This window comes from Neodiprion lecontei, chromosome 1, assembly GCF_021901455.1.
Source record: "Neodiprion lecontei isolate iyNeoLeco1 chromosome 1, iyNeoLeco1.1, whole genome shotgun sequence".
Classification (NCBI taxonomy): domain Eukaryota; kingdom Metazoa; phylum Arthropoda; class Insecta; order Hymenoptera; family Diprionidae; genus Neodiprion; species Neodiprion lecontei.
This window is the reverse complement of record NC_060260.1, coordinates 3,158,326-3,175,728: the sequence shown is the minus strand read 5'-3', so window position 1 is coordinate 3,175,728 and position 17,403 is coordinate 3,158,326. Positions and strand designations below refer to the sequence as shown.

Sequence of the window (17,403 nt, the reverse complement as noted above, 5' to 3'; positions counted from 1 at the left end):
CTGCAGCTCCTGCACTTCCGACGAGGACGAAGGACGACGTCGCGACGTTCGACGTCCCATAGCTCAGGGCTTTTCCGTCCTGCCGCGACTGTCTTGAAGACGCGAGTAACCGAGTGGCTGCTTAGCTCGTTGGTTGGCAGGCGGAAAGAACGGTCAGTTTTGTCCGTCATCTGTCTCGCACCGTGTGAGTCGAAAGTCTGTCAAAGATCTTTTATTTTTTATTTTTCCAACGGAAAATCAAGAATTGTTTTTCTATTTCTTTGGGTTATTTTCACCAACCCAGACGGATATAAAAGGTCATAAAACCCTCCATTTACCCCGGAGAAAGTCTGCCGTGGTAAGGAAAGTGTCGAAATCGTGAGCCTTTTTTTACGACCAATACTGTCGAACCGCGCATCGAGCTAAGGGTCCTTCATTTTCTTGGAACTAAGTGGCGCTGTAGAGCCGAGGGTGAGAAAGGTAAAAAGAAAAGTCCCGAAAATTTCTCCCAAAGTTTTATTTTTTTCACTCGCTCTCCTTAGACGCGAACTATACTTCGGTGAAAGTTTCGAATTATCTCACCGGGATATGATGACAAATGGACGAAAAATCGCGCGCGACTACCCTCCGCAATCTTTTTCGGGTCACCTTATACCTGCAGGTAAAAAAAAATGTTAAACTTTCTAATTTCTACGGTATGAGATGGGCAATTGTAACGCCGAAAATGAGGAGGTGCGTGGCGAAATACCGGTTCCTCGGAAATCAGCCGATCTCCGCACGTACATTCATGCTGCAAACACGCGTACACATCCGTTCCTGAAAGATTTACCTTCGAATGCAAAACTTCTGGATGGAAATAGACACCCGTATACATCGCCGGTCGCCGCGTGCGGAAAGCGATGGAGTGCGAATTCAGGGACGTAAAGGATGATACCGCGTTCAGATATTCCTCACAGCTCAGCAACGAGAACTGCGGGGTTAACATTTCATAAACCGAGTACAACTACTTTCGTCTTCCAAGTGGATATCCGTACGTGGAACGCGAGTGTATAATTTTCAACGGGGATACACTGTTAGAAATGCGGCGTTAAATGTAACACCTAGAATATTCTATAGAAGTCCACGTCATTTTGGTGTTGATTTTAAGACCAATCAGTGTCGCGAATCGAACGATTTATAAAGATGATGTTTAATTTCACACTAATCGGTGGCGATTCTTATCGACAATGTGAATTTTCTGACAGTGTATAATCGAGACCGCCGCGGTCTCAAAATTCCGCCAAGCGCTCACGCCTTAAACTTTTGATATATTACATATGTACTATGAAACATTAGAGAATAACCTGCGGCCGGAGAAGGGAAATCTCCAGAATTTTACCGTGTCGTAATGATAATTTGCCGTCGACGTGGATTTCACCGTACGGTCTCTCTCTCTCTCTCTCTCTCTCTCTCTCTCTCTCTCTCTCTCTCTACGTTTATTATACCTACGACGGATCTAAACGCACACCTGGTACACCGGCGAGGATGGATGTATCTGCAGGTTATACCCACATAAAGGTGTGTACCCAAGGTATGGTACGTACGTATGTCTACCTAATACAGGAGAGGTCGTAAATAGCTTAGGGTAGGGATCCTCCGCTCGCTGAATTAATTAAAATAATTAAGTTAAACTTGAAGGAACGAACCTTGTATACCTACGAACGGCCAACACGGTATATCCCTGCATAATTCGTGGATATATACCCTCGGATTGATCGCTTAATTACCGATCCACCGGTACACGAACGCGTTCGAAAGATGTACGATCTTATATATGCTTTACACGTATTCGCGGTGCCGATACTCCTCGACCGGTATAAGGATTACGCGCGTATGCGTGTACATCACGTGTGTATTATATATACAATGTGAAAAATGAAGCCTCGGCAACGTAATCACGAATTGGCAACATTTTAACGTTGGCGTTGAATTTACCCACGCGTTTAAGTCGGCTGCAAGCTTTTGCCATCTACTTTTCACTGTGCATACACCTCGGACGCGCACGTTAGTACAACGTACACCATGCATATATAGTACCATGATATCACGTGTAACGAAGTCACGGATGATCGCCTCGCGGTTTCCTTTCGTCGAATAGAAGTTGAAACGGTTCGCGAGTAACGACTAATCGTCTTTCGGATATCTAAATTTCTTTTTCACAAATCGGTAGCAGGAAATCTGAGATAGTGCTTACCTTAATATAGCTGTGTACATTGCGGTGCTAGCAGAGGATGGTGCGGGTGGTCTGGGGGTGTCCGGTGCAGGGCGTACCCCTAGTTCCCCGCCTCTGGGCCCCCACCACCCCCTTGCTGCTGTTGCTGCTGTTGTTGATGAACGACGGCGGCCGCCGCAGCGGCTTTTTGCGCCTGGGCCTGTTTCTCCTGTTCGTTGAGCTCCTTGATGGCCTGTATCTCCTTCTTCAGCTTCATCCTCCTGTTCTGGAACCATATTTTTATCTGTCTTTCCGTTAGACAAAGCGCGTGAGCCATCTCGATTCGCCTCCGCCTTGTGAGGTAGTGATTCGTGTGAAACTCCTTCTCCAATTCCAAGGTTTGGTACCGCGTGTATGTCTGCCGGCCGCGCCTGCGCAGTCCGTTGGCTCCTGGAAACAGGAGAAGGAAAAAAACTCAAATAAGCGATTGAGCCGAAAGTCCATATTGTATATATCGGTACCGAGTCCGGCATGCCGGTGATTCAATCGGTCGTCGTATATTAACGGCTCGGGATTTAATCACACATCCAAAGCCAATAATCTACTCTTTCGAGAAACTAAATGAAGAAAACAGAAAAAAAAACGACGATATCATTAAGTAAATAATGTACGAATTGACATTCATCTTAATTCCCACGATTTATTATATCCGTCCGTATTAGGAATTGGCGCAAAAACTGGTTTCAACCAACACGTAGATCGCAAAATGTTATTTGTCCGACAGTTAGTTACGATACCACGTGTAATTGCGTTCAAGGATTTGCGGACAGCAGCTGCCGCGGGTGGCTGTGCGTGCGTTGCGTTAAAGACAACGATGATGATTCGAGGATGGGGATAAACCTACATGTTCATGGAAAAATGATCGCTTAGTTGTGTGCATGTACCTTATAGCCAGCAAGAGAATGAACAATAGGATATGAACAATAGGAAATGATTCACCGATCGAGTTTGATCTTCCATGACGATTGTCAACGAGGGAATAACCGGTGCTAGTCGGTAGCGCACGGCACTCAATATCCAGTGCCTGGATACCCATACATGTAGGTACGCGGTGCAGTTGCAGGGGATACAACCGAGTGGAGGAAAAGGATATAGAGAGCCGGAGGCAAAGCTTCAGAGACGTGTAAATGGTTTTAAATAAAGTGTAGCGCTGGGGTTTCCGCGTGCGCTGCGTGTGTGCACGGTGTGCCGCAGGTAGGTGTACATATACAAGATATAGTCTGGCGGGTGGGTGGGTGGCTACATACCCGGAGCTTTGATGGGGCTGCTGGAGTGCGGAAGAGGAAGAGGGAGAAAAAAAAAGGGGGCGAAGAACTCCTCGCGTATGCATCCACACGGCCTGCCTGGGCGTTGAACAGCCACTTGGGTACGGTAGCGGCATAAGCTCCGCTGGGGGCGCGGGCTCACCTTATCGGCCGTTACTGCCTCGTAAAACCCCCACCATCCCCGACGCCCCAACCACCGTTGGTACTCGTACGTACTTCGGCACACACTCGCCCGATTATACCCACACCCAATTCGACGACACCGGCTCGTACGCGCACCTACGTGACACCTACTCACTCACACCCGTAAACTCATCGCTTTCCTCACCCTCTTACACCCTTCGCGCCAGCAGCTATACGGCTCGACGGTGTCGCGTGTTGTAACTATAGGTATGAGGGGATTTCCCGGTGCGTTGCGACTAATTGGCGACACCGAAATATAACCGGTAATATTTTTTCCACGTGTGCATTATCATTCGGTATTTTTTATTTTTTTTTGTTTCTTCTTGTCTTTCCACCATACTCTTTGGAAATGCATGTAGGTATCGTGTACCTCTGGTACTCTGAGATTCATAGGTGCATTCTTGAGAATTATAGAGATGCGGTTGCGTTTGCTTGGGTGATGAGTTATTTATATAAATGTATACATTCGGCTTCGCCTGTACCTGTACGTTCGAATGATTGCGACTCAGTGCAATGGTGGTTTTTCAAACTTTTTGTTTGAGATGGGATTATGAATGGTACCTAATCGAGCGGTGAGTTGGGTCTATGGAGTCAGGTGATTTATATCGTTACGGTTCATTTCGGACCAAAATGCTTCGTGGAGTCTTGACGTAATTTTTCTTAAACTCGTTGTGTGGCATTTTTCAGCTGCAGATACCGGTAAAATATTAAGCTTATATTGTCTTAAGAATCGTTTAATCTTCACGTGAGAAACGACATTAAATTTATCTCATTGTCAATTCATCTTGTGAATCGTGTCAAACGCCTTGAACACAGACTTGTTGAAAAATCAACCAGGGTTTACGTACGGTAGTAACGTTGCAAATTTTTCATCTCTTGTCATTTCAACACAAAGAATCAACGACAGTCCGATAAATGATCTATCCTTCCGATACACAGAGAAGAAAATGATTGCTCGCACGGTTACACCGTTGCACGCATGTAAATCCCGGTGCGAATTTGATGATGGACTTGAGGGTTATTGCAGATAAATATCGATTGTAATTCCTGTGCGGAGATTTGCTGGTTATAAACATCGTAACGAAGTGTCGATTTGCCGACCGCGTTGCGCAGCGTAGAGAGAGGCGTCGCGGTATATGCGGTAACTCAATTTGAAACATCCCCCAATAAATGCATTATATTCGTACCCGTATCTAACCAATCTATTATTGGCGGTAGGTACATAAAGTCACGTGGTTGTCTGGTGTATACGTATACGGGGGGTTTGCGTATCGTATGTACGTACCTACAACGTATATAGGTATACACGTTAGCCGGGAAAACAATGTTGCATTACACACAGCTAGGCGGAGCGCGTGGGAGTTCATATCGGCGCCATGTTTATTATCGCGACGTAATCAAGTGGCCCGGCGCCCAACCGTCGTCCCCTTTTCACCCCCCTCGGCTGCTCTCTCCCTCTGGGCGTCCCTGATTCCCGTTCCAGGGTGCCACTGTTGCTGCTGCTACCGGTGGTGCTGCTACCGTTCTCCCTCACCCCCTCCATCCACCGACGAACACCTACACGTGGACTCGCGGCATGAGGCAGGAGTTATAGAGCGGCGTTTATAAGGGTTATTTGTCACACGGGTCCGCCGGCGAGAGGGGGCGAGGAGATCGGGGAACGCCACCCCCGCTACTTCCACGGCATCTCGCTTCGCCACCCTCACGGGGCGCGGGGCGGGGGCGATAGACTCCGAAACTTATAAATAAAAGAGAGGGGGTTCCCCCAATTAAGCCGCCCCCATACGTCTCGGGTAAAGTAGAAAATGTGACAGGTTCGCGACTCCTTCGCTCTCTCTCTCTCTCGCTCATGGTTTCTTACCCAGCTTCTCCATCTTTCTTTCATTCCTTCTCTTTATCTCGGTGCTTTTTCCCCTGCCGCCCAACAGCTCCCGCCTCAGACGATGGGGAACAAAGTTGCCTGAGGAGACTCACCGCCCTCCTTATGCGTCCCGGAAAAAATAAGAAGAAGAGGAAGAATGAGGGGAGGAGAAAGAAGCGTGCGTGGCTGTTTAACCGAGAGGGTGGATAAATTTCATGCGGGGATAGCAAAATGTGTTTCATCCTCGAGAGGCAGCTTGGGCCTTCGCCCAAACTCTGCAGGGATGTTGCTCCCCTCTCGGTTTTGCTGGGTCGGTGTGCACCGGTTACTACCAAGCGGCACGCCGTTTTATTCGACGCGTGTGATTAGCCGAAACGTGAAAATATCCTCTCGCAGATCGATGTGAACTCTGCTGGATATCGGCTAGTCGACTACTTTTCGTTATCTATCTCTCACTCGCTCACTTAAGCTATCGCTTCGAAGAGTGAACATATAACACTATGGGATGGGGCTAAAACGATCATAGTTGGAAAGTTTAAATGCTCGGGTATTCGTCCTTTAAACTTTTCAAACTCGTTAAGTCTATCGGAATGTATAACGGTCCGTTTTATGAATTTCCCAAACTACCAGTCAGGTCATCTATACTTGATAAAACTCAACGAATATACGTAGGTATATATCTGTCATTAAATTGGCTATCGTTGAAAAATAATCGTGCATTTTCTTTCATTTTTCAGGTAGTGACCAGAATTTCTCAATGCTGCTCCGGCGAGGCGGTGAGTGAAGATGATACGTTTCAACTAATTTCACTATTTGATGTTACGAAACGCGAGTTTACTCGAGAATAAGATACCGAGTGGGACAGTATATCTAGGTACCTATAAAGAGAGTCATTTTTCTTCCGAAACGCAGCGTACGCGAATTGTCTGGAGCTAAACCGAGCGAACGCGAAGCCGAAGGCCGAAAAAGCTTAGACGTTCTTTGGGGAGGTCGGGAGGCGATGGGGGCGCGGGCAATAAAAGGGGAAAACGGGAGAGTTGTTGCCAACTCTAATAAGAAGAGCCAATACGCTGATTGCTGCCAGGGCTCCCATAACTTTGTTCGTGGTTCGCAAAACACGAGCTCGCCAAAATCCTCCCTTCACTATCCGCCGTCTATGGAGTGAACCCGCGGCCCCTTTTACCCCCTTACTCGGCGTATATACAGCCATTACACGTATGTACGTATGCGTTAGACGAGCCACCACGCAATCCGAACCCAGACGTTGATATCTACATACCCCGTGCACGGCTAGCTACGTGTGTTACAAGAGTGCTAAGCGCGCTCTGCGGCGTCGGAGGCGCGCGTTTACACGTGTGGAGCCAATCAAATCAAAGTAAGTGAATTGGCCCGAACCGCAGGAGAAATGTATCTTTCGCCCGCGTTCTCTTACCCTCCTTTCTCTCTCTTTTTCTTAGCGAACGGCGATTTTCCCATAGGCTTAGGCCACTAGACTGACGACCGCCTCCCTTGTAGTCGTTCCTCAGCTTGGGGTAGATGGAGGTCCGAACCATGAGCAAAGTTTTGGTTTATAAGATTAGTCTGGCCGCTATGCATCATCCCCCGACCCTGCAGTCTCTTCGCCGAGACGGAATTACGTGAGATTGGCAATCCGTAAGGTTTTTGTGATACCAATTTAGCCTCTACGTTGACTCACACACACACTCTCTACGCGTAGGTATACGGTACATCAGGGAGCTACATATGTAGACACGCGTTACAAGATCACCGAGCTGGGAAACAGAAGCAATCGCTTTTCTCTGGGGTGAAAGAGCTGGCTGCGCGTATAAACACACCCGCCTACCCTACGTCACTGGCATCGCCAAGGATCATTATAAGAATCTGCCCGATCGTGCAGAACAGTGCATTTGCCAATATCAGGGAATTCCTGAACCCCGACGCGAAGCTGACTTCTCCGATTGGCTTAATACAATATTTTTGTTTTCAAAAAAACTTCTCTCCGCCGCCATCCCTGCGCGATTGCTGATTCCGGCTGCATCCGTTGATGCTACCGATCCATAAACGAAACTGTCAAACTGCGGCGTAAATTTGCAAGAATTATCATCGATCGGAATAGCGCAAATAGACGAACATGGAGGGTAGTGGGACTTCCGGTTGTCCATACATCCGTCGTCCAATGCTGTAGCATGAATAATGGATACCAGCCCTCTGAGTTTCGGACAGAGAGAATTAGCCACGGATAGAAATATGGAACCGTGACTATACGACGCAGCGGCGTGCACCTTGATTATTCTCATCTCGACCGCGGCGATCCTCCAGGAGTCCTTGGAATATTTCGCTCTTCCGCAAAAGGTCGGAAGGGTACACAGGGCCGGCTGGACGGGCGGCGGATCATGGGCGAGCCAGATGCCCCTCGTTAACCTCGTTACCCAGGAGCCACTCGAAGCAGGCACCCTCGGATGCGCGGTAGGCAGCAAAGCACGCAGGCCGTGCCAACGAAGCTCGTATTTACGAAGGCCTCACCCCCGCGTCAGAGGCTCTCCTGAACTTACGAGACGTCGCAGAGCTAGGCTGAGAGGCCGGCATCGGTTTCCTCGTTAACTCTCCTCCCGATATAAGTTATTAATTACGGTTGACAAATGCGCTCCAGCTGCGTCTTCCGCGCTCGGCGCTTATACAGTCGGCGACGAGCCTCGCCTTCTGAGCTTGCCCTGTCTTGCCCTGTTTCTCGCCATCCTTGAACCCCGAGTAGGGATAGGTATGCCGGAGAGGAAGGGAAAGAGATATTCGAAACGAAGAGAAAGAGAGGGACGCTGTTCAGGAGAGGGCGAAAGCCGGTGGGAGGATGCCGAGGAACTCCTGGAGGTGGGGAGGGTGGTGCGAAGAGAGACCAGCGCGCGAGGCCGCGGGTCGTAACTCACGCCCTCCAGGGGATTACCTGCCTCGAGCAAGGGAGAGAACGAGAGAGGATGGGGGGGAGAGTGCCACGGTGAGCTACGGTCTCGCTGCGTAGCTACGCGTATCTCATACCGAGGAGTTTGTTGGGGATGTTCTGCCCGGCGTCCGCTGGGACAACAACGGCGGGAGCTCTGAACACACAAGACGTGGCTGCAGGGGCGAAACGGGTGGGTATTACGTGCCCGCGTTTCGGCTGCAGCTTCGCCAAGAGCCAAGACGAGGGAAACGAGGAGAGAGAGAGAACAGGAGAGAAGCTCCGAGGCTACACCCACCCTCCTATCTTACTTGGGCGTTCGAGAGAGAGAAAGAGAGAGAGAGAGAGAGAGAGAGAGAGAGAGAGGGTGAGGCCCCAGGCTCAGGGGGTAGTAGGTACGGAACGAAAAGTGAAGGCACGAGAGAAAGCTTCTGAGCTAATTACCGTAAATATTTTATGCCACCCTCGGTAATCAAATAATGCCTAGTTATATTATACGACAATTCGCGACTTAATTTGTGGTACCTACCTACCCTCGAAAACCCTGCATCCGAGCAGATCTTCTTTTTAAGCTTCCCCTAAAATTTCGAGAGATCGTTTACCGCTGTGACACGAACGCGTAGGTATATACATAGATAATTCTCACCCTTGCAGAGTTTTACTTACATGCGCGGCGGTAAACTACTTGATATCTCGATGTCGTATAGCTGTTTTTTGCGAATCGGGCAGAAAAAAAAGAAAGGTAATCTGATCGCAAACATTGGCAAACTTATTTTAAAATCTCTAGCGATGCACAGCTACGATGGTGGATTTTTTATCTTGAACTTTTTACCGATTTAGAAACTTGGAAAAACTTTTATCGCAAAAGTTTCCCATCGAACATAAATATCCGGAACTATTCTAAAAGCAAATTAATCTAATTTGTAAAATTTCATTCGTAACCCATTATATTACAGAATTCTATGATAATAATTGATCCGTTATACATATTGGTTCTTCGAAAAAAAAAAAAACATGATTGCAAAAATTGATCTGCAAGATACTCTTCCTGTCAAAACTTTTCTCGACTCTTTAGTTACCTGATAATAATACCAGCAAACGTTGCCAACTGGTCGAGTACAACCGTTACGGATTATAGATCGTGAATGTCGGTATAAATACGTAATACATGACAGCAATCGCACAGCTACTTTTCGGCCATGCCCGCGCTGCGTCGAGTTTCGACTTTGCCGCAGTAACTGTTATAATTATGCAAAGACCGAGAGAAGCGACCGGTGCAACGGTGCATTGCAGGCAAAAGGAGAACGAGAAATGTACAACGCGGAGGGATGGGGAGGAGGGTAAAGAGAAGGAGGAGGAGGAGGAGTAGAGAACTGAGACGAGGGCAAAGGGGTGAACGTATAGCTCGGTATACGTATACCTGTGGCAAAAGAAGCAAAGCGTCGAAGATGGCGAAGGAGATGGAATGCAAAGGAGGCTTTCGCGCAGGTAAGCGAGCCGGTTGTAAGGCGACACCTCGCCCCTCGCTCCTTCTTCCTGCAACGGCACCTCCATCCCCCCGGACTGCCAAATCCTCCGAGATTTTCTCTCGCCTTCTCGTTTCTCAAAAATTTCACGCTGCAGGTGAACATTGGTAAAAAATGTATCTCGATCACGTATGCAGTATAGAAATGCGCGTTTGATGAGTTCGGTAATTAGAGGGTGGTTGGATACGTTTAATACGGGGGCAAGAGGACGAATTTCGTGTCAATGGCGGAATCGAACCTCTGCACCTATTCGACCGCGAGCATATGTTTCTCTCCTTAGACTCGCCGTCTCACCACTGTCACAGTATCTTTCTCGCTTGTGGTTGCCGGGTCCGGGATGGCTACAGATATAAGTGTAAAAGCACACTGACTCGTAGAGCACACCGTGGCTGTAATACATCCCTGCATCGCACGCATGCGTCGGAGAGACCCGAACAACGGGCAGCAGACCGTATATCTGCGTCCTAAAAGGAATTCCAGAATATATTTTACATATGCTTTATTGCCGCCTTATTTCTCGCTGCTTGCGGAGAGGCCGCGCGTTTAAGGTACGAGCTGAATCCTGATCCACGCGCCCGTCCTGCACCACGAGAGCTTGACTACCTCTGAACTCGAGGTCTTTAGAAACCTTTTAAAACTTGGCAAACTACAAATCCTCAACGGTCGAGGCAGGGTGCATAAAAAACTCCAGGAATCGTCGGAGAGGCATTAATAAATGCCAAGTCGTACCGGTGTAATCTCACGCAGTTGCAAATTGCGACGCACCCCAAAGGCATTCGATTTCGAACGTAGGTTCGAAAAATTTAACCAAGTCGGAGCGCAGACTCGGATACGGGAGGTGTCAACGGATGAAATTGGCCAACTTTGGCGAAAAGATGAGTGGACGAGGTATCGGGGAACGTCCGTGTGACAGGTACCGAATGGATCTCGAACCCTGTGAAAGTATATATAGGCATGCATCGATACATAATTCATGCCACCGCGGCGGCATTCCGTCATAATGACTTAACTTGGTGCAGTTAACAAGTATCGGCTAGATGATTTGATAATTTGCAAGCGGGATTACACAGGCGGTCCCTTCGCTCCGTGCCAGAGGAGGGACCCGGGTCTCTTTAGGCCCCAGGGGGCCCCGTACCGGCTCCAGGACTCCGTTCAGGTGGGGCGAGCCGGTTCCATGGACGAGAGACGCCATAGTGCTCCAACAACGATATTCCTCACCGACCTCAAATAATTGCAGGAGAGTCACGAATGAGGTGCGAATTCAAAGTGAAGATGAAGATTAGGGGCTATTTGGCTAAATCGAGGTGCGACTATAAATTTTGCGCGTGATTACGGTTGTAAGATTATTTGAAGAAAAGAATACCCGAATTTCAAAATTCTTTTGCATTTAACCAAAAATTATATTTTCACTTTATACAACCTCGTGATTGTTGACCATTCGAGAGTATGATGTTAATATCAGCGTTACATCGTGTGAAGGCGAAATGGTGAAATTAACTTTGAAGACGCGTTAAAAGTTGCCTGCGTGTTTGCGCAGATGATTGCGAAAAGTGGGGTTGATAATTTTTGCGTGAAACGGTGGAGAGTATAGATTCGAAATTATCCTTCTATCGAGCGGGTTGGCTATGACGATGGCTCGTTGGCTGCCGGGACTGTGATTCGTGGGTTTTACATGCAGTTGTTAACACGGGGGCTCGAGTATTATTCGACGGTTTGCGGATGTAGTAATGAACAGCGATAAATCAGAAAGTTAGGAAACTAGTGGCCGCGTTGCATGCAGGCTACTTCATTCGCGATTCCGGTGTTATAACGGGGTGCGCCCCGCGGGCGGCGATTTCTGGTGCCAAAAAATCCACAGCTCCCTGCGTATCAAACTTACTTTGCTGGCATTCGGGAATCGTTACGGTTGACGCGTCTAGGTCGAAAGGGGGATTCGGGTACGGTAAAAACGGGGGTGAAATAAAGAAGGTTCCCGACGAGCCCCGTTCGCGGGAATACAGGCAGGTAACGCGTATACCCGGGCTTCTCAAGATAACCGCGGCTAGAGTTCCTATACCGGCCGAACCGCGATCGTTGGAACGACTCGGTTCCCGCTATCTACGAACAAGTCGAAGAAGAAACGGAAAGGATTGTCGTTCGGCTGGTTGCGTACAGGTTGGTCGGTTCGTTGGTCGTTGGCTCTCGAACCGAGGAAAGTCGTTTCGCCGGTGAGTAGGAAGATGAACGAGGCGGCGGACCAGGAGATCTTATCCCCTGCAGCAGCGGCCACTGAATCATCCGCTTTGAATAGAGCCTCGGCTTCGTTCCCCACACCCTCTGCCAGCCATGCTGCTGCCGCTGCTGCTGCCGGTGATGCTGCAGTCAGGATCAGGAATATACACGTACCCTCGTCACACACCGGCGAAACCCGTGTATATTCGTACGGAGGGTACAACATGGACACATTGTACACACCTTATATCCAACACTTGGCTCGCACCGCGACGCACAAAATGCACAACGATCCCAGGGACGACGAGTGCGCAGAGACGTAAGTGCGCTGCGCGCAACGCCAACACGCGCTCACGCACTAAATCCAAACCGGCGACACCAATGCTCCGCACGCGAGACGGCCTAGCGCGCACCTTGCGACGCCCACCTCATCCTCCTCTTCCTCCTCATCCTTATCCCGCAGTCCCGTCTAACCTCGGCTCTAGCTGGTGTCTCGTCGACCCGACTTTGAAACGCGCGACGCCGTTTTACACGGTGACACACAATGCCGGATGACACAGCGTGTGCGAGGGGCGTCTGGTTTCCACTTCAAAATGTATCGTACCTACGTATGCGTGATGTACACGCGTGTTTCTACACCTTCGGCTTTCCAGCTAAGGGGTGCGCCAACTCCTTGGAATTATCGTTAACTCGCTTCTACGCTGTAACACCATACAGGATTTTCTCCCTCATTCAAGCGAGTTTACTGCATCACGGTGGACATTTCAGAGAAATTTTGTAAGACTCGGAAAACCGGTATTTGACGGACACACGATATGCCGTCCACCATTTTACACGTAATGGTGTCGAATGTACTGATATACTGTTACGTGCACGCATAATCACTCGAGAGCGATTCCGAATTGTCTCGTCGAATCTACCGATAAGCGCACCAATTTCGTACTCACGGAGGTAATGTTCCGGAAAATTGAAACTTGGTCCCCCAAACCGTGTGTGCAGTACTTTTCTCCGGATTCTTTTTCCATCAGAATCCGATTTTTTATTTTTTTCCATTTATAAACCCGTGTGAAAAAAGCTGCGTGGAAGAATAAGCTCCGTTGATTCCAGTTTTCTATGCTTCTTACTATACGCACGTCTAATGGAAATGGTGCATAATTACCTCACATACGAGTAGGTATAATCGACGTGTCAACAGTTTGTCTGGTATTTGCATCGATAATATTTTACGTGCTGGTTGATTGATACTTCGCATCCAATCTCCGGTGAAATAATTACTATAATATACTGATTTCTGTATTTTTTGGACCTCAAATACGGTTCGTATACGTTAAGAAGCGAGCTTAAGCGTTGCAGGTGCATACAAGCATGTGTGCACCGCTGCAGTCCAATTACTTACAAACAATCAACCGATCGTATATTAAGGGAAACGTAGTTCGCTAATCGATTCTTCCTTGAAGTATACATATAACTGTGAACCTCGCAGAGCGTAATTACCTTGCATGGTTATATACGTTGGCACGGTTGTAAGGTACATGCGTAATCGGGAACAATTAGGGTGCGATTATACATCGATTGTGGTCAATTACGTGGTTCTTTCCGTTTTTTTTTTTGCTTGTGTATTTTTTCTTCCTCACTGCGGGGTCCGCAATCGGGTATCTCATCTGGTGGCGCAGAGTTTCGGGTTGTCAAGTGTTCTTGTAAAAATTTCTGGGCAGGTATGTACGTACCGCACGAGGATCGCGGCGATCGAAAGTCCGAACTCCGGCACGTCACCGGATAAAATCTACAACACGTTGCGCGAGACGCATGCGTCCTTGCCGCAGCCGAAACTTTTGAATTCCTTCAAAGTCAGAGTAATTATAAACAGGGGATTAATGCAAATGCGAGCTTAAAAGCTTAATTGCTTTGATAAAGTATGGCCAGCAGTAAATTCAAATACATGTAAATTAATTCAAATTTATGAGAAATAGGTGGACACGGAGCACTTACGGAAAAAGAGAGAGAGAAACAGTGAGAGAGAGAAAGAGAGAGAAAGAGAGAGAAACTAAATAAAAAGATTAGGTCTCCGCAGGTCAGCCTCCGCCAGCAACTTCCTTTTAATCTCTTTTATCATTTTACCAACAGCCATGTTGGATTCTGTTTTCTATCCGACATATCTGAGCTGCGTAAAAATTATAATTATTCCAGTCTTCGGTTCTTCGTTTTATCAAATGAAAAAAACAACAAAAAATCAAGTTTTCTACTTGCGACTTCTAGCCTGAAAAGAAAATCTGTACGTATGTACCTGTATATGGCAATAACCCGAAGGACAAATTTATGGTAGCAATTACTCTGTCCGCGTTGATTGCGGCTGAACTATGAGAATAATAATCAAACGAGTTTGAAAGCGACGTTAATATACGAATGACAATGGCGCAGCACCGCGGCGCGATGCTTTCAGATCGTTTTTACCATTCTCAGGATACGAGGCGGCGGCTATAGATCGGGTCCATGGAACTACCGCGACGACTGTGCAGGGGGGCTGTATTTCACCGAACTTTGGAAAAAGAGACAGATGTGTGGGTCTCGCGAGCGATAGGAGAACCCCATCAATTTTATAGTTTGATTAGATAGGCGTACTTTATTGCAGAAACGTAGAAAAAAAAAAAGAAAAAACGTCAGACAGAGGAGGTCAGAGAGAGAGGGGGAGAGAAAGAGAGAAGAAATATAGTAGGTGTGTAAAAGGAGAGAATAAACTGGCCACCCTGCAGTTGAATAACGCCAATCGAGATGCGACTACTTTGTCATAAATATACTCTACTCCGTAAAACACAATCCACGTAAACCTCACCGTCTATAATATCCGCGAATATACGTCATCCTCCAATATAAGCGCACTCGCTCCCTCAGTTCGGCGAATATAACCGACTACATCCAAAGATGGCTAATATCAGGGAGGACGTATTATATATTACCTATGCACGTATACCTACCTAGACGTGCGGACAGTGGCAATTTTCACCCTTGTGCGCGAATAATATACGCGACAGAAAATTTTTCCGCACGCTTAGAAAAGGGAATTGATATAATTTTAAAGTTACGGCCGGCCGTGCCGAGTATAAATCAGTATACATATATAGAGAAGCTAAGAATATACATGTAAATATACACGCACACACCCGACGGTCAATATACTTGGATTATAGTGTATCTATATAAGAAGGTTAGGCGTAGGATGTGATTATGTTATAGAGAGCGTAGGTAGTCATTAGCGCATCACACGCCCCACGAATTAAGCTCTTATAAAGATATCCACTTCGACCTTTGCGCGCCGACAGGATATCTCGAGGCTTTCGGCCCTTTGTATAAGTTATAGTGTCGGTACAGGTTTACGCAATACGTCGATCCGCACGCAATACATAATTGTATCTACCCGATCTACGACAACGCGTTAATGTATTTATACTACGAAACGTACGCAGGTGAACGTTGCTAGAATCGCTTGTAAAGTCGAGAGGTATGGAAAGGAATAGCAGATTACTTTTACTCTTCCATTTTCTCTGCAACATTTCACTTCGCTGAAATTTTTGCAATCTATACCGGCGAGATAAACGGTCGCCGTATAAAACTGTATACACGTTTAATGTAATCGGGCCGATGAAGGGGCTTTTAACGACGTGCAGACAAATATCGGCCTGCCTATGTATAATTTTGAGAAGAAGGGTCGGGGGAATCGGTTGACGGCGTTCGACATTTTTCAACCAAAGTTCTTGGCCACTCGGTTCGCGTCACGCGGTTGGTCCTGCACAAGTCGATGAGAAAACCACGTCCTCTCTTTACCGAGGGATGTATATACGTATATGTATATACCTACGTATATATCAGCGGCAGAATGCCGAGAAGACATAGGAACGAAGCAGCCAACGGACCAACCCCTCTTATAGCAATTACCCCTTCCATCTCTTACGGATCCCCGACCCGTTCACGAATGCCGGGTACGCGAGCTGCCTAACTAAAAGTCCTCGCAAATTGCCGGTTATTACCGACGTTGCGTTTATCGATGCTGCAGCGATTGCGCTTATACGCCAAAACCTCTTTCGCGCCACCCTTCGGTTCTCCTCTCCTCTTTCTCCGCCCTTCGGGGTCACCAGCTCTCTTCCGGTTCACCCCCCTCCGGTCAATTCATAACCGTCATCGTCGTACGGTCACGGTTAAATAGGTGCAGGCAGTGACTCCGAATCCTCTTACGAAACGGAGAGATACCTCTACTCGCCGATAATACATCCTCCGGCCCGGAATGCTGCGGGTCCACCATTTTCATCGGCTCACTCACACTCAGGCTCTACGTCTCGCGAAGAGGATGCAAAAAATATGATCGTGGCGTGCTCCGAGGTCTCATGCCTCCCTCGCCCCACCCTCCGCTCCGTCTCTCGGACGTCTCCCGAGGGTCTGGACCCCGGATAACAGGGGGCGGCGGGGCCCGACCAACTCCGCTCGAGGAGAATAGAAGTTTACCTGCGCAAGAAGCGCAAGGCCCGAAGATACGAGGGCAGGGTAAGGGCGAAGAGAGAAAGAGAGAAAGAGAGAGGCGAGAGGAGTGAGGAGGGAGGAGAGGGGGAGGCCGGTGTTCGAAAGGGACTGACCGGTACGCCGGAGTCACGGGGGGTAACGGAGGGGGGAATATCAACAGCGGACCTCCCAAGTTGCGGCGAGATGGCGGCTCGTCATCATCGCGTCATTCGCCGGATCCTTGTGCAACGGACGCAAGAAATAACCCTTGTCAAAAATGAGTACATGCCCTCCTCCGCCTTGTCCCGTGTGCATGTTCTGCGAAATCTCCCCCCCCTTCCCTTCCCCTCGCCCCTCTCCCTCCCACTCCGTCACCAATCCTTCGGACCTTGGAGTCCGATACTTGCGCATGTCTTGCTTCGACATGCATGCGATATTTTTCACCTGGACTCCAATTGTTGAACGGTATACGACGATGTTATCGTAAGGGATTTTTTTAGATTGAATCGCGAATCCGGCAAACGGTCCTCCAAACAATCGGACACGGCATCTTCGAATATGGGCTAATCTTGTTTCGGAAATTTTCAAACTATTCTTTTTATTAGTCGTGCGGTGAGAATTGTAGCAACGTCCGGATGGGTCAATTCGCTAGGTGGAGAGGTAAAAAAATCACGGCGGGGAAAAATGCATGAATAGAAAGAAAAATT

General features: G+C 48.0%; 1 protein-coding gene across 4 annotated transcripts in view; it reads right to left on the bottom strand.

The window, feature by feature from the left end:
• The window catches only part of LOC107216756 (homeotic protein ultrabithorax-like), a 118,983-nt gene that overhangs the window by 35,463 nt on the left and 66,117 nt on the right, over positions 1-17,403 (bottom strand). For 3 of the 4 annotated variants that reach the window (XM_046730087.1, XM_046730069.1, XM_015654043.2), the window contains one exon: positions 2,213-2,620. In XM_046730087.1, coding sequence (XP_046586043.1) covers positions 2,292-2,620 — 329 coding nt within the window. In that variant the 3' untranslated portion in view covers positions 2,213-2,291. Of the gene's footprint in view, positions 1-505; positions 635-2,212; positions 2,621-17,403 lie in introns of those variants that run through there. The other variant, XM_046730080.1, reaches the window with a different exon arrangement.